Source organism: Eurosta solidaginis, chromosome 5 (genome assembly GCF_040869045.1).
Source record: "Eurosta solidaginis isolate ZX-2024a chromosome 5, ASM4086904v1, whole genome shotgun sequence".
Classification (NCBI taxonomy): Eukaryota; Metazoa; Arthropoda; class Insecta; order Diptera; family Tephritidae; genus Eurosta; species Eurosta solidaginis.
The window spans coordinates 36,404,310-36,428,588 of NC_090323.1; the positions used below are offsets into that span (position 1 = coordinate 36,404,310).

At 39.0% G+C, this 24,279-nt stretch overlaps 3 protein-coding genes across 7 annotated transcripts in view; 2 read left to right on the forward strand and 1 right to left on the reverse strand.

Annotated features, from left to right (window-relative positions):
* On the reverse strand, positions 1–23,396 carry LOC137253626 (organic cation transporter protein-like). Of its 5 annotated transcripts, none has more exons than XM_067790904.1 (9): positions 22,754–22,965; positions 22,517–22,673; positions 22,216–22,448; positions 18,981–19,258; positions 18,635–18,893; positions 18,470–18,573; positions 12,313–13,082; positions 12,069–12,250; positions 4,477–6,809 (listed from the first exon to the last, which is right to left on the reverse strand). In XM_067790904.1, exons 4-9 carry the CDS (start codon positions 19,238–19,240, stop codon positions 6,630–6,632), a joined length of 1,755 nt encoding a protein of 584 aa, XP_067647005.1. In that variant the 5' UTR covers positions 19,241–19,258; positions 22,216–22,448; positions 22,517–22,673; positions 22,754–22,965; the 3' UTR covers positions 4,477–6,629. The 5 variants fall into 5 exon arrangements, with proteins under 5 accessions (XP_067647006.1, XP_067647005.1, XP_067647004.1 ...); XM_067790903.1 differs by having other exon boundaries at positions 18,981–19,276; XM_067790905.1 differs by lacking the exons at positions 4,477–6,809; positions 22,216–22,448; positions 22,517–22,673; positions 22,754–22,965 and adding exons at positions 1–361; positions 23,260–23,395.
* On the forward strand, positions 2,721–4,612 carry LOC137253629 (vacuolar protein sorting-associated protein 26C). Its single transcript, XM_067790918.1, has 4 exons — positions 2,721–2,873; positions 2,937–3,482; positions 4,182–4,404; positions 4,469–4,612. The coding sequence occupies exons 1-4, from the start codon at positions 2,814–2,816 to the stop codon at positions 4,579–4,581; spliced, it is 942 nt and encodes a 313-aa protein (XP_067647019.1). The 5' UTR covers positions 2,721–2,813; the 3' UTR covers positions 4,582–4,612.
* Trl (Trithorax-like) overlaps positions 4,592–24,279 on the forward strand; it is a 291,079-nt gene continuing 271,391 nt past the window's right edge. The window contains exon 1 of the mRNA XM_067790909.1: positions 4,592–4,715. The gene's annotated coding sequence lies outside the window, so the exon portion shown is untranslated. The remainder of the gene's footprint in view (positions 4,716–24,279) is intronic.

The following is a 24,279-nucleotide window of genomic DNA, read 5'->3' on the forward strand; positions in this document are numbered from 1 at the left end:
ATAAACAGTTTTCTTTGTTTGTTATTTAATATTGTATGGCCTCGAGCTCGACAATTTACAAACAAAACAATAAATAAAATCTACAAAAAGTTAATAAATTCTCCAACTCAAATATTTTTAGGATATGGATATGGCGAAAACCAAAAACCAATTGGTTGGCTATGGTATGGTTATGGTATTAGCGTTATGGTATGGCACCATTAATCGATTGTATTGATTTCAATATGGTTGGTTCGATCAGCTGTTTTATCTGGTAGATATGTCACCATTATCTGGCCCTTAAGCTCTCAAAATTTTTTTATAACTTTCATGAGAATGAAATGGTATATTAATTTCTTCACGAATCCCAAAATTGTAGGTCCTTAAACGAAAATAGATAGACGCACCATTAAGTATACCGAAATAATCAGGGTGAAGAGCTGGGTTGATTTAGCCATGTCCGTCTGTCCGTCTGTCGGTTTGTATGCAAACTAGTCCCTCAAGTACATATAGTATATATATGGTGACGTATATAGTATAAAGGGGCAAAAATGACAGTTTACATGAGGTATATACTATATATACCACCGATCTCTATGACTTTTTAAGACAACAATATACGCTATATACGTAAGCAATTGGTGAAATTTGAAGCTTCTAGCTGTTAAAACGGGGCTGAAATTGCGAATATACGCTATATACGTAAGCAATTGGTGAAATTTGAAGCTTCTAGCTGTTAAAACGCAAATTATTGGCAATTTCAGCCCCGTTTTAACAGCTAGAAGCTTCAAATTTCACCAATTGCTTACGTATGTAGCGTATATTGTTGTCTTAAAAAGTCATAGAGATCGGTGGTATGTATAGTATATACCTCATGTAAACTATCATTTTTGCCCCTTTTTTACGGCTAGAAGCATCAAATTTCATCACAAACTTATGCTTACCTCATATATTGTTGAAATAAGTGTTTCGTGGTCATAGTTTTTACATGCAGACCAGAAAAAACGTGAAACTTTGCATCCTCACACAAACTACCTACCTATTTTTCTATTTTATATTTATCTTAAAAATCGCTTAGGTATGAACATCTATTCTTATCTTATCTCATCATATTTCTTATCTTATACCCCCGATTATTTGGAGGTAACGAATGGGATAAAATTAGTGTTCAGCCCCATTGATGAAAGGTATGAAGTTTTCGGCACAGCCGAAGATAGTCCCATCCTTACTTGTTTTTTTTTTTTTTTTTTAATTTTTACGGTAAAAGTCTAGAAAAGCGATTGTTGTTCTTGATGGAACACTCTCCCAAGGTTTTGAGGAGTGTTATCGATGTTGATAGTCCTTTGCCGGGTTCACTGCGTTCCGGTACCAAGGAAAATTAAGGTACAAGCCCAACCATCTCGGAAACGATTTGATACGCCACATTGAACCACCTCTTAGTTCTATTCGTCAGGGGTAGTTGAAGTTGACAATTGGGCTGGAGAAGCTGTAAAATACACTGGCAACCCTTTGAAAGGGTTACGCTCAAAAACCCCTTCAAACATTTGGGTATTTTAGCGCTTCAGGTATGTATATTCTAAGCGCCCTAACGCGCTGAATGTCTAGAAGACGGGTCGGCTGGTGAAATGCATCCAAAAATTTTTATATAGTAGTTGCAATTTTTATGATTTCGTTTTACATGAAATTTCTAATTCCCGTTTTCGGATTTGTGGTCTGGGCTCTAAAATGTGTCTTTTAACACCCCCTCACATATTTTTAGACGTAATTTAGCAGTTGTGAGCTAAGGTATACAGACCAATTCTAAATATTCTCGCGGATTTTTTTATTCCCGCGGAAAAATTCCTCCAATTCTTTCTCCTAGGGAGAAGAATAATTGGGGAATAGGAATTTCGAATTTTCGATGTCGTTGCGCATTTCTTATTTTGTTTAAAAAATTGAAAAGTTTAATTATTGTTGCGAATTTGTTTGAAATTAAGAAATAAGGTATAAACAATGCACATTATTGTATTTCATGTGGAATTCACGGGAATGAGTAATGAATTGGTGCCACAGAAACATTAACAGAGGAGCATAAGAAGAAGAAGAAGACGGTGGGATAACAAAAATCCGCCGGAGTTGCATGCATTCATTCTGCAAAGCAATTTTCTGGCGGCCAAGTCGAGTTGAGTTCGTCTTTCGCCATATGCCAAAATCTATTTAAGCCTTCTTAAAACATCCTTGCGCAATTTCTGGATGGCTGCATCAAATATACGAAGAGCTCTTCCGTTGCTTATGATATACTTTTCGACTTAAAATAATGAATATTGTGGTTGTTGTTGTTGTATTAACAGTGAGAATATTGTGGTAGAATGTAAATACAGATTTTAGCACAAATTTGTACAAATAAGTGTTTTTTCTTAAAAGAACCAATTTCCTTTAACTATTTTAATCCATTCCCCTCAATTTAACTAGTGAAAAAACTCCTATGAAATGGCAGGGAAATCTCCCTCTCCCTCAAATTCATAATACGTACTTTTATCCTATAACCGGTTTCCGATTTTTCGAACATTGTTCAGAATAGGAGGAAAGGGAGAAGTGAAAAAACTCACAAGAAATTTTTATTTAGAATACGAGGAAAGGGAGAAGGTAAAAACTCGTACGGAATTTTCGTTTGGAATCGGGCTGATTGATTTTGGGATGGTTCCTTTTTGTCACAAAAATCGATTAACATATACCAACTCAAACGAAACAGTTTGAGATGCGTTGTAAACAAATTGTGATCAACAACAAACAGCAAGAATAAGAACAGCTGGGACTTTCGCTTCAAGCGCTAAAAAATTGCAACAGGAAATAAAATGAGTGCTATAAATTTCGAAATTAGATTAAATAAAGAGAATAAAATATATCACGAAGGAGTAAGTATTGCAGATAAACCGTTATTGTGAAAATGTATAAAATTTCAAATCCAAAATTGACAGGAACTGTTAAAGGGTAGTGTGCACTTCAATTGCCCAGCTGAGGCGAAACACGATGGCATCATATTAACAATGGAGGGCGTAGTCAATTTACAATTAAGTACAAAAAATGTTGGACTTTTTGATGCTTTTTATAATTCTGTGAAACCTATAACTCTGCTCAATAATACACTTGAACTGGATGCGCCCGGTAAATTAACTGCCGGAAATTCTGATTTCCATTTCGAGTTGCCGCTGGTATGCAAAAAAGAACCGCGCATACTCTACGAAACATATCATGGTGTTTTCATTAATATTAACTATCAATTGCGTTGTGATGTGAAACGTAGCTTTTTAGCTAAATCATTACAAAAGATACAACAATTTTGCATACAAAATAAGCCAACTGTGGTGGATGCCAAAGCACTTAAAGCGAGCGAAGTAAATTTCAGCATAAGCCCGGAGACTATACAGAAACATACTAAGGAACGTGTAGCAATGCCAAGATTTTTAATAACGGGTAAACTTGATCAAACCGAATGTTGCGTTACACGTCCACTAACTGGCCAGGTAAGTATTTGCAGGAACCTAATATTTCGCATAGTTGATGAATTATATTCTTTCCTATAATACCAAAACATCTCCAATTTTTCGCAAGATCGCTTTCAATATTGCGGAATAAATGGTGGAGCCGTGGATCTAGGCTAGTTGTGAATATATGGGATAATAATGTTTTCCCCAGTCCACTAAACGAATTTCATTTGTGAAAAGAGAAAAGTGCAAAATATTGTGAAATCATTTAGGAAACTCTTGATTATTTTCTATTCGAATCGCTGAACTGTCCAATAAATAACTCATATATTCAGTACACCAATATATTCTTTATTTACAACACTATTATGGCAGTAGTACTTCCAATTGAACTACTCGCTTGCGCTGCTTTTATACTCTCAGTTGCCTTTTTACATATTTCAATAAACAACCTTCTCTAATAGTTGCTAAGTTATTTATCATTTATGTATATCATATTCACTGTCTTCTAGGTACTATGTGGGTGTATATGTGGGAGTAATAACTGCGATTTCAGCTACTGTTTACATGTACACATATGCAATGCTGTCTGAACTCTAATGCAATCTCAGTGTGGCCTTTTATGCATATGTGTGTATATGTTTTGTCTTTCAGTGGCATCTGACGTATCGAAACTTCCAATATTCGCCACAATATATACTGTATATAATGCAAATATTTCTGTTTTTCTACTTTCAGTTAACTGTACAGCATACAGAAGTGGCTATTAAATCTATTGAGTTGCAATTAGTGCGTGTGGAGACATGCGGCTGTGCAGAAGGTTATTCCAAGGATGCCACTGAAATTCAAACAATTCATATTGCTGATGGTAATGTTTGTCCGAAATTAGAAATACCTATTTATATGATACTACCACGACTATTCACGTGTCCAACATTGGTAACGAAAAATTTTAAAATTGGTAAGAATGAGAAAGGTTGAAGTTTTTTGTTATAGCTACTAATTTCTATTTTATTGTTTTATAGAATTCGAATTAAATTTGTTAGTGATATTCAAAGATGATTACGTTGTTACAGAAAACTTTCAAGTAGTATTTAAGCGTACGGAGTCGCCAAGTGATAATAAAATTAGAACATAATAAAAACGAAATAAAAAAATTAACAAACCTACCCCTCCAATCCTTCCAGTTGAGCAATAAAATCGAAAGTACATACTTTCTTCAATGGCTTATGCTGAATACTAAAAGGGGATGTATTATACATATGAAATCGGGTATGTACGTAACATCATAAATAAAACACTTCTTTATGTATTACAGTAGATTTCGGAACTGGAATAAAATGCTCTGTCTTTCTAAGTAAACTCTCTAAGGGACGAGAAATAATATAAATAAGTATAATTTAATAAGATTAATCGAAATAATGGCGGCCACCGTGGTGTGATAGTAGCGTGCTCCGCCTACCACACCGTATGCCCTGGGTTCACACCCCGGGCAAAGCAACATCAAAATTTTAGAAATAAGGTTTTTCAATGAGAAGAAAATTTTTCTAAGGGGGGTCGCCCCTCGGCAGTGTTTGGCAAGCGCTCCGGATGTATTACTGCCATGAAAAGCTCTCAGTGACAACTCATCTGCCTTGCAGATGCCGTTCGGAGTCGGCATAGCACATGTAGGTCCCGTCCGGCCAATTTGTATGGAAAATCAAGAGGAGCACGACGCAAATTGGAAGAGAATCTCTGCCTTAGATCTCTTCGGCGGTTATCGCGCCTTATATTTATTTTTTTATTTTTATTTAATCGAAATAAGTAATCAGAGTCAGAGCGAAAAGTACTGAGCGCTCTACTTCCACACCACTTCTACAAAACTAGAGGCCTTAAGCCTAATCCACACAGAATCGATAAACACCTTCGCAATATCGCGGCCGGTGAACCCCGTCCTGCTTTCTTAGGCTACCAAGAGAGAAACAAGTCACTCTAATCCAACTTCGTTCTGGATACTGTAACAGGTTAAACTCTTACTTATTCAGAATCAACCCCGACATACGTATTGTATGTATGTCCTGCATGCGATGTGTCCCCACATGACACCAACCATCTTTTCAATTGTAATGTTGAACCTACGCCTCTAACATCAACTTTTCCATGGTCCAATACTGTTGAAACTGCTAGTTGCCTTGTACTCCCGTTAGAGGATTTTGTTGTTGTTGTTGTTGTAGCAGGATGTTGATGACAATTAGTGAGTGGTCGCACCTACCCCAGCGGGTTAGGGGATCAGAATATACCCGCGGTAGGTATGCCTGTCGTAAGAGGCGACTAAAATACCAGATTCAAGGGGCTGTGTAGCGCAACCTTTCAGGTTGCCAGCGCAATATATAGGTTCTCCAAACCCAATTCTCAACCTCACCTGTCCGCGGCGAATCCTGTTTCACTAACAGACGAGGCTCTGGCGACCCCAAGCTCCTCATGGATCTTGGGGGTAGGGAGGAAGGAAATGGCCTGAAGGTTTAATGTGGCCACATAAATCGTTCCCGAGATGGTCGGACTAGCACCTTAATGGTGCTATGGTACCGGAGCGTACCGGATTTGTATCCGGCAAAGGACCATCACATCGATAACACTCCCCAAAGCCTTCGGGGAGCAACCTTATCGTTACAACAACAACAACAGAGGTTGCACCTATTGAATGGGGCGAAGCCCCACACAACAACAACTTGTATGCCATCGCATGGGACTAGATGTTTTGAAAGGCAGTAACGATTTTTGTTGGGTTTAGAGCTTCCTAAGATATAATTGAAAAAGTTCTTTCAAATCTAGTTTATGGTCTTTTTGACCATATTCTTGATATATTTTCTTTAATGCATAATTTTTTGTATTAATAAAAAACGGAAATAAATATGTAACTATACGCAACTAATGTAACTACACATTTTAGCTTTCCTACATAGATATAATTATTTTTTGGATACATAAACTAACTACACCTAAATGCCCATTAACAACCCATTCAAAATTGGCATGCTTTAACCATTTATGTACATAGAAATTTTCGTCTTAATTTCATAATTTGTTGCATAGAACCCAAATTTCAAAACAGTATAAATCTAAGTACCTAACGTTGTTCATGTCTTTTAAGAATTCAAAAAGAGTTTTCTACGCTTTCCAAAAACACTTTTCTAGTACAGTACACAATTAGAAACATTCAATATTATTTGTAGAATTTTTTTGTTTTTTATCACTCAAGTGTTTAGCATCATGTAGCGTTGTTGGTAGCACCTTGTCTGTTGTTTCTGGAAATAATAGAGTTAATGTGCCGCTTAAGAAAGCGAAGCTGGCGAAAAGTATTTGTGGTGCAAACTCATAATAATTGGCCTGTAAAAAAATATTAAAAAATAAATTGTTTACAGAAAAAGTATCTGTATTTCTTAAGCGCGGTACTGAAAAATAATTTCCATCTTCACGCTATTACCATTCATTAACCGGTCGTTGTTGTTGTTGTTGTTGTTGAGGTAGCGATAAGGTTGCTCCCAGAAGGCTTTGGTGAGTGTTATCGATGTGATGGTCCTTTCACGGATACAGATCTGGTACGCTCCGGTAACACAGCACCATTAAGGTGCTAGCCCAACCATCTCGGGAAGGATTTATGAGGCTACATTAAACCTTCAGGCCACCCCTCCCTCCCCACCCCAAGTTCCATGAGGAGCCATCAATATCCTCTAACAGGAGTCCAAGGAAACTAAAGACTTCTCACTGGAAGAAGCTACAGGCCTGCCAAAATACTGCCCTCAGAACCGCCACGGATTGTCTTCTTATGTCCCCAGAACTTCATCTACATGAGGCGAGAATACTCCCCATTAGGGAGAGAAATGAAGTGCTAACCAAGCAGTTACTGTTGAATACCTACCCAGCGAGTTAGGGGGTCAGAATATACCCGCGGTAGGTATGCCTGTCGTAAGAGACGACTAAAATACCAGATTCAAAGGGCTGTGTAGCGCAACCCTTTCATGTTGCCAGCGCAATATATAGATTCTCCAAACCCAATTTTCAACCTCACCCATCCGTGGCGAATCCTGTTTCACTAACAGACGAGGCTCTGGCGACCCCAAGCTCCTCATGGAACTTGAGGGGGGGGGGGGGTGGCCTGAAGGTTTAATGTGGCCATATAAATCGTCCCGAGATGGTCGGGCTAGCACCTTAATGGTGCTGTGTTACCGGAGCGTACCGGATCTGTATCCGGCAAAGGACCATCACATCGATAACACTCCCCAAAGCCTTCGGGGAGAAACCTTATCGCTACAACAACAACAATACCCAGAAACATGGGCATCCCAACAGACATCTGATTGATGAGCCAACACCGCCCAGGTGCTTAAGAAGTCATCTCCGTAAGCATTATGAGGAAATACGGCACCTGAGAACACAGCCCTGTGAAGCCAAAAAACACAAGCAGGTCCTCAGTGAACTCCACAAACAGGCGTCGGACCTCTATGCCAGGAATTGCCCGGTGAATCCTGTACTCAAACAACAATACCCTAAACTTGCAGAAGAGCAACGTACACTCCCTAGGGAAACGCGAGTCACTCAAGCTCAACTTCTATCTGGATACTGTAACAGGTTAAACTCTTACCTATCCAGAATCAACCCAGACATGAAAAACATATGTCCTGCTTGTAACGTGTCCCCGCATGACACCAACCATCTCTTCAACTGTATTGTGGAACCAACGCCTCTAACAGCCCTCTCATTCACGTTCTGTGTTCGTGTCCTGCGCCCGCCAGGTCAAGGCTCCAGCTATTAGGGGTGGCAGAGTTGCTCTCGGGGAAGCAATTAAGCTGGGTCGTAGAAAACTGCTAGTATATGCCAAGAGGACGGAGTTATTCTAGAACATATGTCCTGGCACCTGATTGTGGTTCTTCCGTTTGGTCGTCAAACATATTCTGGTAACACTATGGACACATTCAGTGTATGTGAGGTCTTTATTGACCGGCTAGTTCAACCTAACCTAACCTAAGACAAGTTTTCTTAGCTCTCTGCGCTACGCAGCTTTGTACTTTCGAAATCTTTGCAAAATATTTGGCTTCAGGTGGATTTTAAAGGAATTCTCTCAAAATCAAATATCTCGGCAATGACCAGAGTTGAAGAAGAAATTATGAAAACAATTTTGTCCCTGGCGAAAACTCAGTCCCCGAGCATAAACTCAAGACATCCAGTTTTTATGTGGCATTTTAATGTCCGAGCCGTAGAACAAACTGGAGAGCTATCACCCAGGCAGCATGGCTTCATGTCCGGAAAATGCATTTTAGGCGCAATTGAAGATGTCCTTCCTTAAAAGCGTAGAAACAGCATAGCGGGGTAATGCTAAATCCAAGCGAGTTGTTCTCCTTGCAGTCTTAGACGTTCAAAACGCGTTCAACAACGCGAGATGGGCAGCCATGCTGTCCGCTTTACAGCAGCGGTTCCAAATATCATGCTACCTACAGCGCGTCATTCGAAGCTTCGTTTGGGTCCGCGAAGTGTGAAAATCACATGTGATGCAGCACAGGGTTCAATTTTTGGTACTGACCTGTGGAACGCCAGTTACGATGAAATTTTCAGTCTTGAAATGCTTAATGATACGCAGACATTATTGCTGCAGCCAATACCGCCCGAAATACAGAAGAAGCACACCTAAAGCTAAATCGAGTCATGCTGGCCACAAAGGAGTGGCTGGACTCGTCTGGACTCCACCTGGCAGTAAAAAAAAAAAACAACAGCTAATTCGTTGTAAGCTGTACAGCGAACAGCAACACTAGAGTATCCTCCGCTTATCGCACTGTATCAGGACCAGTTGTATAAGTGATTCGCGCAACAATCTCCATCGACCTAGTAGCGCTGGAAAGAACAAGTTTATGGAAAACCAAAAAGCGGACGGATCAAGAGCGCATGAATTCGTTAGCATAAAATCTAAGGAAAAAACGTTTAGGTTGTGGCAAAAACGATGGGAAAATGAACAACGAGACAGATATGTAGCGAAACTAATAACAATTAAAGCATGGAGCACCAGAAGCTTGGGCGAGATAAGTTACTGCGCTATATTTGCACAGGACAAAAAAGCTCATCTCAAGTGCGTTTACAGCGATGCACACGAGGACACTGCTGCCCCCAGCGGGTTAGGGGGGTCAGAATATATCCGCAGTAGGTATGCCTGTCGTAAGAGGCGACTAAAATACCAGATTCAAGAAGCTGTGTAGCGTAACCCTTCAGGTTGCCAGCGCAATATATAGCTTCTCCAAACCCAATTGTCAATCTCACCTATCCGCGGCGAATCCTGTTTCACTAACAGACGAGGCTCTGGCGATCCCAAGCTCCTCGTGGAACTTGGGGTGGAGAGGGAGGGATGGCCTGAAGGTTTAACGTGGCCATATAAATTGTTCCCGAAATGTGCTGTCTTACCGGAGCGTACCGGATCTGTATCCGGCAAAGGGCCATCACATCGATAACACTCCCCAACGCCTTCGGGGAGCAACCTTATCGCTACAACAACAACAACAACGACACTGCTGCACACACATTCTTCAAACACTCCCGATAGAGGTAGAACCGAGGAAAGAGTCGGCCGGTGAAATCACTGTCGATAATGTTACAGAAATAATGCTGACCGGCCCAGAAAAGTGGCAACAAATCAGTAACTTCGTAGAAACCATACTCAGAGCAAAGAAGCGCGATCTGCCCCGAATTTCAACCTTCGCTAACGCTAAAGATGGAGTTCATCGCCAAAAATATCTAAAACAGTAACAAGCACACAGAAAAGTATGCAAATGTAGTATCATATGGCGACAAGGAATAACCGCCTAAGTCCTATGTTAAAGTATGGGAGTTAAGCTGTTATTCCTATTGACCTTATGGTATTAAATGTTGCATACTTTCTGCGTGCTTGTTACTGTTTTAGATGTTTTTTGCGATGGAGTTTTAGCGTTAGCGAAGGTTGGAATTCTGGAGCTGGACGCAGAAACAACATAAGACTTTTAAAAAGCGAGACATATGAAACGTCAACCTGAAGTTATGCGAAAGCCGTTCCGGGGCGAACGACGGTTCCAAATAGGTTGTTTTTTAGTCCACGGACACATAGTTGCTGTGACGGCAGCATTTATGGTGTACTAGCAGACCCGTCCCCCCTCACTTTTTCTTAATCCTTTTATTCCCTCCTCCCTCCGTCTTTTTCGTTTCGTATATCTCTATCTCCGTCTCACTCTATCTTTTTCTCACTCTCCTCCTTACCTCTTTTCTCTTCTCTCAAGTTTTTCCCATTCTTCTTCATGCCTTATTGCCAGTCCCAAAGGGTGGTATGTATTTTGTTCCAGTCCCATTCCGAGTCCCAGTCCCACTCCGAGCCTCAGTCCCAGTCCTTGTACTAATCCCAGTCCCAGCCCGTCTCTGGTCTACTTTCCGGAAAAAAGGATCGTAAATACTAATATAGGCTAATTTATATACCACATTTTAAGCAAATCGAATAGGACGTTCGTAAATAGGTATGTGGGTAATATTAATTCATGTCTTTATTTCGGCTTCGCATGCATATTTATCAGTTTTGCCAGGTTGATGCGACTAAATCGAATATCACAATGAAAATTACTTTAAAACTCTCAGCAACAGCTTTCGTTTGACATCCATATTACACACACTAATAGGTATGAAAATTACCTTGTACTAAAGCACTCATCAACAGCTTTAATTTGATACCCATAATGTAAAAACACATCATAGTGTTACCCTGATCCACGTTTTGGCCTATATCTAGAGACCCTCGTCACTAATAGGTATGAAAATTACCCTGTACTAAAGCTAACGCAGCGAATGCAATGTATGTACGTATGTGTCGCATCATGCCTCACTCAAAAGCAATTTGCGCGCACAGTTGACAGCGAACAACCACACGCACGCATTTTTTGGTAAAAATGGTACTTTTGTTTGAACAATTAGGCTGATAAAAGAAAGGAATCAAGTACATATATATTTTTTTTTTGATGCAGAACGAAGGTAAATATTTCAAAGTTTTACTGCAAAGTAGAAATCCATCCATCCGTTTATGAGTTATAGCTATGTAAACAAAAATTTTATGATTTTTTTCTACATTTTGGCATTTTTCCACGCCCCTATAATATATATCTTCAAATTATATTGAAAATATCCATCTCACGTAGCTGAGCTTTCAAATGCAAAAAACCGTTTTAAAATCGGAGCATTCTGTGTGAAGTGATGTGCGTACAACGACATTTAGCCACTTTATTTTATAAGATTTATAGATTAGGCATTTTCTATCACAACCCGAAAAAAAAATTTGTTCGATAACTAGACCACTCCACCTTGTAGTTTTACGTTGTACTCTAGCAAATATGCAAACATTACACGAGTTGTTATGAGAAACATTTCTTTAAAATTTCCCTTCTATCTCAGCGTTAAGGCGTTAAGAGGCCTTTTCCTTCCTTTAAAGCTGTTAACTCGCATCATTCAGGCAAAAAAAAAAAACAAAACAAAAAACGACTAGCGCATCTTGCTGGACGCGGTCAAAATCGTATTGTATATACATATAAACAAATTTTTACGGGCATGAACAAACGAAAGCCCTTTCCAATAAAACACAAATTTGCATACCAAAAGTGGAGCTTGCGGTGCCAGCATTGAACCGAAACGTCCAACCATAGAACAAAACGACAGCAAAGTGTTACGCACATTGGTGGGAAATATTTCTGAGGTGAAAAAGTATAAAATCTGAAAACTGCATGTGATCGCAAATTTTCCAATTAAAAAGAGCACCAGCTCAATAGTAGCATGTTCTAAAAAAAGAAAAAAATAAGAGACACATTTTATAAATAGAAGAAAAAATTAAGAGACTCACTTCGCCCCAACAACGCTGTACCACCCATACAAATCGCACAAATCAGCATCGAACCGCATAGCGAGTAACGTCGACCAACTCTATCCACAATCAGTAATGGCAAAATTAAGCCAGGTATTTGTATCAAACCATTCAACTGGAAGTTAACATATTTATTACCGGCCAAAGTTACCGAAGTCAGACTCAATCCCAATGCTATTAATGTATGCGTGAACCAACAAAGGCAACAATTCATAATCCGCCAATGAAACAACTTTAAAGCCTTCGCTATTGGATATGAACTTTCATGCGATTGTTGTAATTTCACTTGATTTTCACTTATCAATACTTTCAAATCCTCCTCGGGTATTTCACGTTTATTTATACGCGCGGCACGCCTTAACAAACGTGACGCCTCTTCCTCCTTACCTTGACTCAATAGCCAGCGCACACTTTCTGGTAAGATTAAGAGAAAAACTATATGTAAAAGTGCTGGTGTATAAAGAACGCGCAAAAGATGACGCCAATTTTGAAATTGTTGCGCCAAAACTCCCAAAAGTGCTTCCCCCAACGCATAGAAAATCGTTATGATAGTAGCTGCAGCAACGCGTCGCCTCGGTCCTACTAATTCGATGGCCAGTAAGAATGATGTTGGATAAAGTGTACTACCAACAGCCATATCGAGAAATTCGCAGGCGATGAACATATAATAATTAGTTGATATAGAACGTAACATTCCCATAATGGCGCTGAGAAAACCGCCTACCGCTAACATTGTACGACGACCAAAACTGTGGGTATAAAGAAAACAATATATATAACTCTGGTATGGATATGAATGTAAATAGCGTAAACTCTCGTGTTATGTCGCGTTTTAATTTCAAGTGAAGCAACAATTTTGTAACTAATTTTAAAAGTGTAGTATATATTGTAACGTATTTAGTGAAATTCCGCTTATTCCAAACCTTCTGCTAACGTTCGAATCGCTAAACTGTTCAATAAATAACTCCAATATTCAATATTGCAAAATAGTCTTTATTAGACTACTTTGAGAGTACTTCACAATAACTCTTACTTCACAACTAATTGCGTGTTTAAATCACACCGCTTAGTCATGCCTCAGCTTGTGTTGCTTTTATACTCTCTGTTGCCTCATTCACCCATTTCTCCTAAGGTCTAGTAATTTCGTGAACTTCATGCTTATTAACCAGCTGTATACATGTATGTATATTTGTAGTTTGTATCCATATGCGTGTGTATATGTGAGTACTACTTCCGCTGATGATGAAATGTGTTTGTGAGTATCTCTCTGCTGCCTTGTATGTATGTGTGTACATGATGATTGATTTGTTTACGTACATACGAATGGCTGCTTAGTATCGGCTTAGTGATCATAATATACGTCTTAGTATGATGGGCATCATCATTAATTGGCGCTTAACTGCCTAAACAATTTTGGCCGTTTCGTAACAAGTCACGCCAACTATCCCTGTTTCGCGATAACTGAAGCCAATTGTGACCAACAAGGAAGTTCACGTCTTCCTCCACCTGCTTCTCCCAACTCAGTGGAGGTCTCCCTCTTCCTCTACTTCAAAAGTGCGGTGTCGACTTTCTTGGCCGAAGCATCTTCTTCCATTCGCATAACATGACCTAGATAGCAAAGCTTTTAAACTTTTATTCGCTGCACTATCTTCATATCTGCGTAAAGCTCATACTACTCATCAATTATACCTCCTTCGATACCTGCCGTCGGCATCACGGCTAGGTTAGGTTAGGTGGAATTGTCTGGTCTGGATCTTACATAGACTGAATGAGTCCATAGTGTTACCAAAAGTTTGCTCAACGGTGAAACGGAAACACAGAGCGTGAAACGTAGACCTATGTTATCAAAACACTCCGCATTCTTGGCAAATACTAGACCTTACTGCTTCTAGATCTGATAGCTGTGCCACTCCTAATAGCTGGAGCATTGGCCTTGCGAATGCAGAGAACAAGCACAAAACGTGCACGACTGTTTCCTACTATAATTCGCACTTCCTACATCTTTTATAACTGACAAGGCCTAATTAAAGAGCATGTGACGCCAGAGAGCAGTGCCCAGGCAGCATACGCATTATGAGCCTACAGTCCCCTCGATTATGTGCAGCTCTTGCCATCTCCTAATCTCGCTCTTATTGGAACGTGTGCGGTACCAGCTTCGGGGAATGAGGCCTGTTTAGCTAACTCACCCGCTTTTTCATTCACATCTGTTCTTACATATATGTGCTGAGACCCAATTCTTTCCAGGGATTGCTTACACTCTAACACACTTTTGAATGTGGTGCTTTGCGAGATTTTTGCCTTCATTGCTGCTTGGATGTCAATATTAAAGTTGAGGCGACTGCGGCTTAAGCTATTCCCTTCCAGTGTTTCTGCTGCTTTGAAAAACATTACAGCGATTTGGCAGCTAGTAGGCTCTGTTCATTCTCGGATCAGCGCAGTATACCGCAGACTCTACTCTTTTCATTACTTTTGAACCATCGGTGTACACATGTATCGCCTGGGCTGCCATTTGGGCACCTTTGCGCCAACCATCCGCCTCTATGTGACTATACCCCGACCATCTCGGGAACGATTTAATATGAACACATTGAACCTTCTAGACCATCCCGCCCCACGCCCTATTTCCACGAAGAACTTGGGGTCGCCAGAGCCTCGGCTGCTAAAAACACAGTATTCGCCATGGGTAGGGAAGGTTGACAATTGGATTGCAGACCCTGGCTGGCTGCTCTACACCACCCCCTGAATCACTTCGCTATTTTAGTCGCGCCGCGCCTGCCGCGGATATATTCCAAGCCCCCTAACCCGATGGAGGTTAGGGCGCTGAGCCTCGTTGCAGTTGTTAACGCTATGTTTTTCGTCACCCGATATTCATGTGAATATGCAGAATGACATACAGTGCAGGCGTCGGGGTTGTTCGCAGAGCTTCAGTAATGCTTAGCATTGATAGCCTACATACCCCGTCTAATTTTTTAAGGTAAGCTCTTCTTTGTTTAGCTGTCCACCAAATAAGGGCTTTATGCTTTAAAATCGCTTACCGATATAGTTTAGGTACACCACAGCATTCTTTCACTTGCGTCGAGGCCTCCTTCACTCTCTCCTTTACGTTGAGCTCCCACGACAACTATATGTCTAGAATAATTCCTAGTTATTTTGTACGAGGTCTTTCCTGCAGAATCACCCCTCCAAGTTATGCCTAGTTCAATTTGGGACTTTACATCTCTTCGTAATCAATGGAGAAGTATTTTGAGTAACACACGACAAACTAAGAAACAATCGAATCGTACAACGGGTGATTAACATTGTATGTACATTAGACTTGGTCGATTTATTAACCGATATCGCGCCATCGATTTTTCGATAGGATTTGGGCTCAGGAAAAAAAGTTCCACTACGCATACCCAAAAAAATAATTTTCGAGCCTGCGAAATTTATTTTTTTTTGACTTTTTTCGACTTTGATTTTTAAGGTGTTTTTCATGACCTACTAAACAAAAATATCGGTTAAATTTCGTCCATACAAATCGACTAGGGCTGGGACTATCCGCATATTCGAATATCCGGATATCCATACGGATATCCGTTGACACGGATAAAATCCGGACGGCATGGATATCCGGTTAATATTCGTATGTGGAACTATCCGGATATCCGGATTTATGAAGATCCGGTTAATAACCGTATTTTTGGATATCCAGTGCAAGCAACAAATTGATGTACCATATAGCATTAATAAAAATAAATTCGTGGGGCATTTAAATAAATTAACAGCCTTTTTTCACAATATAAACAAATGGCACTGTTCTTATTTTCACTTGTTTTTAAAATTGTAGCTTTTTAATTTTTGACGTTAACTTAATAATCTACAAACATATTTTGTGAATAATTTTTCGATGTTTGCTTCAATTCTGATATGCACATATTCAATTTTTATATTCAAGTATACGGACATACGGACTAGAGGTTTAAGCCGATCACTTTATCGGCGGCGGCGGCGTAAACTCTATTATATACCGGCGGCGGCGGCGTACGCCAGTTTTCTTACTTTAAAAGCTTGATTTTTCTATTTAAAAAAATAATATTTAGGAAAGGTTTTGTTTATATGTATTTAAGGAAATCAACGTGTTGGCCATTTCGGAGAGATCCGGGGGTTTTGCATCAAAATCTCGCAGACCGTTCACAAATTTTCAGGAGTAGCTCCTTGCGAAGGGATTGTCCCTCGTTCGCATGCTCCAGAGAGGCTTCGAACCTAACCCCGGTCTTTGGAATTGGTACTGCTGCGTCTGCTGAAAAGAAATAGAGATACATAAAATAGTCACACTTTTGCCTGTATATCTCGTGCAAAGCGTAGTTTCACCTAGGGTTAACTCCTAATATTCGTCGCGAACACAATTTCTTTAAATCATTTGTGGCTCCTTGGCGGTCACGCATAAAGGCGACTTAGGGTTGCTATGAATGGTCTATTAATACTCATGACTATCGTGGCACAGGGCGCCTCCAGTTTTTTCGGCTGTTTTTAAGAGCTAAAATTTCCGATGTGCGAACAGTAGGAATCCCTACCACCAGTCGCTACCACGCCTCCTCACACCATATGCCAGTACAGAAGCTATAGGACTGCGACTTCGAACTCATACCTTCGTCGACGTCACTTTCCTAGAAGCTCTAGGTGTTGCGCCGAAGACTTTCCAACGGATCTTTTGTCGCGCTATGCTGCCGAGCTACACTTTGAAACGTTAGGAAGTGACTATTCGGCCAAAGATGCCGCCCTCGAAATCATAAGCAGTCTAAGTGGATGTCATTGCGTCATGAGTGAAAATCCGTATAATCCTCGGCGCATCTACATAATTAAAATTTTACAAGGACCCTGGATAAAATTTTTAAAATGTAGACCAAAGATTGCAGACGTTTGTGTTCACAACATTGATTTCAATAGTCTTCGTTAAATCAAATTTAGAATGAAAGTCGACCGATTTTAAGTTGAAAGATGTTAACTGCTGTTTTCCGGCCTTATGATATAAAAGCTCATTATGGATGACTTGTTCGACTGTCCACTACGTTAGGGTAGTATCACACACGGTCATTAGTTCCACTGGCTTGGGAAAGCTTTTGCTTCACCACTTTGAGTGTTCTTGCGAAGGACAAAGCCTCACCTGGTAGATATATGTGCCTACGTATTCACAATTGTAAAAGGAGCCGTAACGTGTAGGTGATATTTAAACTTGGTTGATAGGCTATAATCAATGTGATTCACTCCAAGGGATTAGTTTTGGATAGGGCCGCCAACATTAGGAAATGTCCAACCGGGAGACTTGGGTGTTGAAGGATGAAGGGTGAAAATCAAAATTAACATTTCATACGCTATTGTATAGCTTCGCAAATAAACAGCAGATGTTTGAATGCAAGACTTAGTGATTTTTCAAACCCTTCTCATAAGTACATATATCCTCAACTTAAGTATGAGGTAAGAATAATTTCAAAGGAGTGTTTATGCCCCTAGAACCTACTAAAGGATTTTGCATCACTGATTTCGCTTATTCTTGAGGACAATTTAAAAACATTTTCGCCTTGGGTCATTTTATTTGAATTATGCAAAGTGAGCATACAAATTTATTATATAACTTTTCTTTTAGTATTTTGTTTTAATAACTTGCTGAATTGGGTGATGGAAAGTCCGTGTTTAGTTGACATCGAAAGCGCCTGTTATTTTAAATAACTTTTGAATAGTTATAAAGAGTTAAATTTCGCTATTAGTTTCTTTTAACTGGCATCCGTTGATACCACTTTCGACCATATCCGACCAATTTTCGACATGAACAATAAATGGCCTAAACAGTCTTAAACGAGTAGAAAATATAGTAACGCGCCGGACGCCGCGCCGCCACGCCGATATTTTTGACTTTCGGCGGCGGCGTACGAAAAACGCCCAAAATCGGCGGCGGCGGCGGCGGCGTTTATCGGCGGCGTATATCTCTAATACGGACATACGAATATCCGGATTTTCCGTTTACGTATCCGGATAGCCGAATTTTTTGCTTAGCTATCCGGTTATTCGAATATCCGGTTTATCCGGATAGTTAAAAAATCCGGATGCAATTCACAGCCCTAAAATCGACCCACCCTAATATACATACTTTACTTACCGATCTGCAAAGAAACCACCCAATGGTATGCCAACAAATTGTCCAACATTATTAACTGTACCGACCATTGACAGCATCCATACATTTGAACAAAAGATGGAAAACTGTAATTTTTTATGTAATTATTTAGTGGTTATCACGAAGCTGGATATATCCTTTAGATACCTCATTAGAGATAGTATACTCTTCATCACGAAATTTTAAATCATTTGTACATCTTTCCATTGTGTTTTGATCGAAATAATCAGGCGTACAAAATGCACTCGATGCATTTGTATATTTTGTTGCAAAACTCTGCGCACGCCTATTTTTGGCAACAAAACGTGTACATTGCTCGTAGCTGGGTCCCTTTATGGGTATTGTATAATTTAGCCATGGCTCATAATAACCACTTGTTGGACTATCGCATTGCGTCACATTGCATCTGTGATTATTTGTTGTACAATGTAGATAATATTTTTTTTTTATTCATTACAAGCAAAAGGCAAGAGCTTAACAATGAATTACCCACCTGTGCACCACTGTACTTGCCGTAAATGCATAAGAAATTGAGAAAAATGCATTAAAGATCATGGGAATGCATAACAACACATAATTTAAAAGTTGAAAACGTCCAAATTGTCCATTGCGCACCAATATACCATCCAATGTACAATCATCATCCGTACCACCCTCCTCCTCCCCTCCATCATTTTTTGATCGTTTATTTTCTTCAGCGCTAAATACCGCGGGGGATGCATGATGATTTGTTATTTCAATTTCTGCTGTCATTTTGCTCTCAGTCTCGGGCTGTGTTGCATTAAAAAACTAAATAATTAATAGGTAATAGTGATTTTATAACACCTTTGTTTTTGTGACTTATCGGTACATAATTTTGATTGCTTTACGATAAGTTTGTTTAATAGCATACGATAGACGTTCACGTTTACGCGTGCTACCAACAAACCCTATTTGAGCGACGCACAGCCGACGAATGAATAAAAGACTCTTTTGAAAAGAGGTGTTGAGAGCAAATGTAATCTCAACTGTCTGATCTCAATTTAACGTGATTTAGATTTAACTATAACCCAGCAAGCGTTTGTGTAAACTGCGATTACTGCCATCAGTAACTATATAACACTTGGGCTAATCTAAAATGAAAATCACAATTATTCAACTACTTAACCCAGATTTCTAAGATATGCTGTTATAAAATATAAACATTTGTGGCGCACTTGAGGTATACGAGGGTTGCTATTTATATTTTGAGCCTAATAATGAAAAAACAGTAATTTATTATCGAAAATGGCTTTATTGTCGAAGTATTCTCCATGATAATCAATACACTTTTGCATGCGTTCAAACCAATTTTCGTAGCACTTTTTCCACTCCGATTGAGGTATTGAGGATTGAGGTTTTGTCAAATTATGCGGGATCCAACGCGAACAAATTTTTTTCACAGCTAAATGTTCATGCAATATCTTATTGATGTTCGTCATACTAATGCCCAGGGATGCCTCAATCTCACGATAAGTCGTATGACGAACTTGCAATATAAGTTCGCGCACAGCGTCAATGTCCTTGCAAAAATCGTTGGATCATGTGGTCCACTGGAGTACTTACCATTATACTCCAATGTAATGCAGCAATGGACCAACTCATGTTTCTACACGAACATGTTGTAAGCCGATCATTGCTCGTTTTTAACGATTGTAATCACTGCACGATGTTTATTGGACTGTGGGTACTCCATGGATTACACTGATGTAATGCGGAGCTGGAGTATATGGTCCAGTCCTAGGACATCTCAATGTTAATTGGACCGTATTTTTTGTATGAATTGTGGTTAATTTTGGAGCAATCGGTTGATCCATACATGCATGCATGGAGTACTAGCGATGTTTGCAGGGTAGAAACGGCATTTAAATTTGGTGATTTATTCGATTTGATATAGCTGATTGCAGATGGCGCCACATCTAATTCTAGGGCTAACTGCTTCCCTTGAACACCTTTGCCAAGCTTTTCCAAGATCTGAACTTTGGTTTCCAAGGAAAAAGTATTTTTCTTACGTTTGTTTGGCGTTTCAGCGAATTACTTTTACTTTTAAACAAACAAAGCCAAAACACGTGCACGCGTATCGAATTGTACACAGAAACTGTACAAAACCGAGACGAACATCCAACGACTACCGAGCGTAACATGTATAAATCGGGGATTCCCCTTTTTATACCTATTTTGCAACAAAACAAAAACAAAATACGCTCAGAAATTAGAATTTTCGATTCTAATTTCAGATCGTGTAATGTATTGAAAAAGTTGGTTCTAATTTCTGGACATTCTAATTACTGATGGTACTAATTTGTGAGCGACTACTGGACATGCTGTTATAAAATATAAACATTTGTGGCTCACTTGAAGTATACCACGTTGGTCAATAGCCAACCAGTTCTACTTTGGACTGAGTAGGCAATTGAAAAGTAAAGTTCTCTGGCAAGGAACAAAAACTACGCTTTGCAACAGAGACAATTTTAAGATGGAGATGTTGCAGGCGCGAACTTCGGTGGAAAGCAGCGGAGATTCTCAAAATTCTAGTAGGTCACTTCCACCACACCACAAACTTTAACACAAGTTTTAACATAACTTAAGTACAAAAATAAACACGGATTATAGTTTTAGAGTTTAAAAATGTAAATTCTGAACACATTAGCTAAATTAAAAGTGTACAAATAATTGTTAAATAATAAATACAGCCAGTGGTAGTTTAACAAATTCTGCTGTGGTAAGTGGTGAATGTGACCTACTAGAGTTTTGTGAGCTTGCTTCACACTATTTTTCCTCCCTGCAACATCTCTATCTTAAAATTGTATCTGCTTTGCAAGTCACATCAAGCCTGTTCTGTGGCGCTGGCGCTACTCACTAACTTTTTTAAGAACATTTGACAGCGGTAAGTTAGGTTAACAATAATTTTAACAATTCTGTTATTCACAACTTTTTCCTCGACCCTAAACTCATCAAAACAAACGCAGCTCGATTTGACAATTGGTTATTTATCGTGGCCTTTGTTGACATTGTTAAGTTGTCGGGAAAGTTGGTAAATTGTATTTACTGACTTAAGTACCGAAATTATTATTATTTAGACGCTTGTTTTGTGATTTTTCTTAACAAAAAAATGGAATTTGAGTTTGTGGCGGAACGCAACTGCAAATAATGCAAGAGAGGTGAACTGACGTTTACTTAGCGATATTGGCAACCCCTTTGAGCTGGCGCCAACGGAGTTCCGGAAATTAAACCGTGTGCTACCGATGTCGCTCAACGTCTGGAAGGACATTTTTTCATATTTGTTGCATTTTCCAAGTTAACTATTGAAGATAGAAAAAAAAACTTGAATAGCAGTTTTGTAGTTTGTCTGATTGCTGGCCCAAAAGTCCTATGCAAATTTTTCGTATCATTACAACCAACAATGTATTGAGGTTGTAATTTTTGTGGCCTACCCTAATGTCAAGTGAGCATTGCTTTAGAACCATGTAACACTTTGAGCTTTAGAACTTGCACTTTAATTGCTTATTGGGTAATTGTGTATAAAAATATCGCGAGGGGATATCAATGTAGTGTTTTTTGTTAACATGACAAGTACATAAGATCAGGAGCCATTCTCTAACAAACTCTACCACTTTGTATGATTTAATTCATGCTAGCGAGTATTGTTATCACTATTTATAGCTTTTCTGAATTTGTTTTTGTAAACGAAATAAATCAGAGATACTCACACACACTTTACGATTATATGTGCATTGTACGCCTACTCATACATATGGCGCTTTCCATTCCAAATCAACAAAACGAATATTTTGCTTCATTAATCTTTGCCGACCATAATTTTTAGCCGATTTTAAAGTTTTTTGTTTTTACCGAAAGATTCTGAGATTAAGAAGAGAATTAAGAGCTCTCGTTGATTTTTACTGAACTTTTCTCTGCAGTTGTTGCTTTACATCCGTTACTGCTATGGATAAATTACAGAAAAAAATTTATTTAAATCAAGGAAAATTCTTAGACCTTTGAACTTCTGACCATTCAACCGGAGCACATGTAAGTAGACGCATTTTTTCTTGCCTATTAGTAAGCTTAGACAGAGCGACGTTCAATTCAGCGGTTACTTTTGCGTCTGAAAGAGTATCTTCTGGTCCTGACTCCTTGCTTTTCATACGAGATACGAAGAAGTATTCCTCTATTATATGAGAATTATACATGTATGTAAATAGGTGTTTATAATGACCATGAACTGTTTGATAGTATAATCAATCATACCTTCTGAGTCATCAATATATAAGTTAGGTACGTCATATTCGGATTCGCTCGTTTCGCCTGTTTTTGGAAGTTCTGCTTTTCTTTTACTTATTTCTAACCGACACGTAGTACACAAATACTTCCCGATTATCGTTTTATAATTAATACCCCAATTATCACTCACTAATCTTAATCCATGGCGAACATGGTTGTGCTTTTTTTTAACAAAGGATTACAACAACAATTTGGTGCTGGCATGATTACGGAAATTTCTAATAATAATATATTTAGTGTTAAGAGCTAACGTCAAGCTGTATAGTTTGTTTTGTATCTGTGCTCTTGTCTTTTTTGATAAACAAATTGTTTAATATTGTTAAAGATAGTTTTATTGTTGACATAAGTAGTGAAGTGAATTCATTGAGTGTGCTAATTAAAGAAATTCAATTAATTTCAGTTGTTTTAGTTAAATATTTAATATAAAAACTAATTTTTCATTAATTTGCATATACACACACTTATTTACATACAATTGATTTGCCGAGTGTTTTCTGCATTGCATTGTGTTGTTGCTGTTGATAGGCATCAGTTTTAATAGTGTAATTGTTTTTATTTTTGATTTTGCGCGCACACTTCATTTCTCTTTCTTAGTGTCACAGCTGTTTGCGCGGTTTGTTCAGTGTTATCACAGTGCATCTCAAACTGCTCATACAGTGCATCCAAACTGTTTTTTTATTTTTTCTTATAACCCGCTGTGCTATTTTTCAATTAATCAACTTACTCTCACTATTTTATTAATTTCTTTTTTCTGTCTCTTAATTTTTATTAAAATGTCTTGCCTATATGCGAACTGCTTGACAAAAAGTGATTCCCATCCCTTCGTGTCATGCTGGCTTTGCGATTGGCTCGCCCATATGAAATGTGCCGGTTTGTCAGCAAGAGTGGTTGACGCACTCAACGATAGTGATAAGGGAGTTCGTTGGGCCTGTTTGAAATGTAGACCAACTGAGATTGATCTTTTCAAAGTTTTCAAACAGGCTCGTGATGGGTTCTCTGAAATAGGCAGGGAAATTGACGCACTGTCTAAGAAATTCATCCAGTATGAAAACTTATTTAAGTCTTTCAAATATCCGGATGACTTAACTAACGTAAACCAACATAGAAATTGTAATGCCTCCTCTAGTGCTCCGTCACTCAATGCCGTTGCTGAAGTTCCTCCACCCGTAGTTACAGCACCCCCAACTATCGAATTAATAAATCTGGCATATCCAAGTCCCTTACCAGCTCAGCCATCTTCATCCAAGGTTTCTTTAACAAAACCTAAAAAAATATTCTGCAAAAGATAATCAAGATCCACAAAACCCTTCTACGGAATCCGAACCGCCGTCTAACATCTTATTGTTGTCCCTATTAAAAAATCTGTTTTTGTGTCAAGATTTGATAAAGACACCACAGAAGAGGACCTAAAGTCGTACATCATCGCTAAGCTTAAATTTGAAAACGTGACAGTTCGAAAATTCAATTTTAACTATCCTAGGGATATTTCGTCT

Bases quoted from the DNA above. Each gene is read 5' to 3' on its own strand.
- LOC137253629 (XM_067790918.1), top strand. From the start codon at position 2,814: ATGAGTGCTATAAATTTCGAAATTAGATTAAATAAAGAGAATAAAATA. The intron at 2,874-2,936 runs GTAAGTATTGCA...CAAAATTGACAG, and splicing joins ATAAAATATATCACGAAGGA to GAACTGTTAAAGGGTAGTGT. The intron at 4,405-4,468 runs GTAAGAATGAGA...ATTGTTTTATAG, and splicing joins AACGAAAAATTTTAAAATTG to AATTCGAATTAAATTTGTTA.
- LOC137253626 (XM_067790901.1), bottom strand. From the start codon at position 23,367: ATGAAGTGTGCGCGCAAAATCAAAAATAAAAACAATTACACTATTAAA. The intron at 18,574-18,634 runs GTATCTAAAGGA...AAAAAATTACAG, and splicing joins AGTATACTATCTCTAATGAG to TTTTCCATCTTTTGTTCAAA. The intron at 12,251-12,312 runs GTGAGTCTCTTA...TTCTTTTTTTAG, and splicing joins TACAGCGTTGTTGGGGCGAA to AACATGCTACTATTGAGCTG.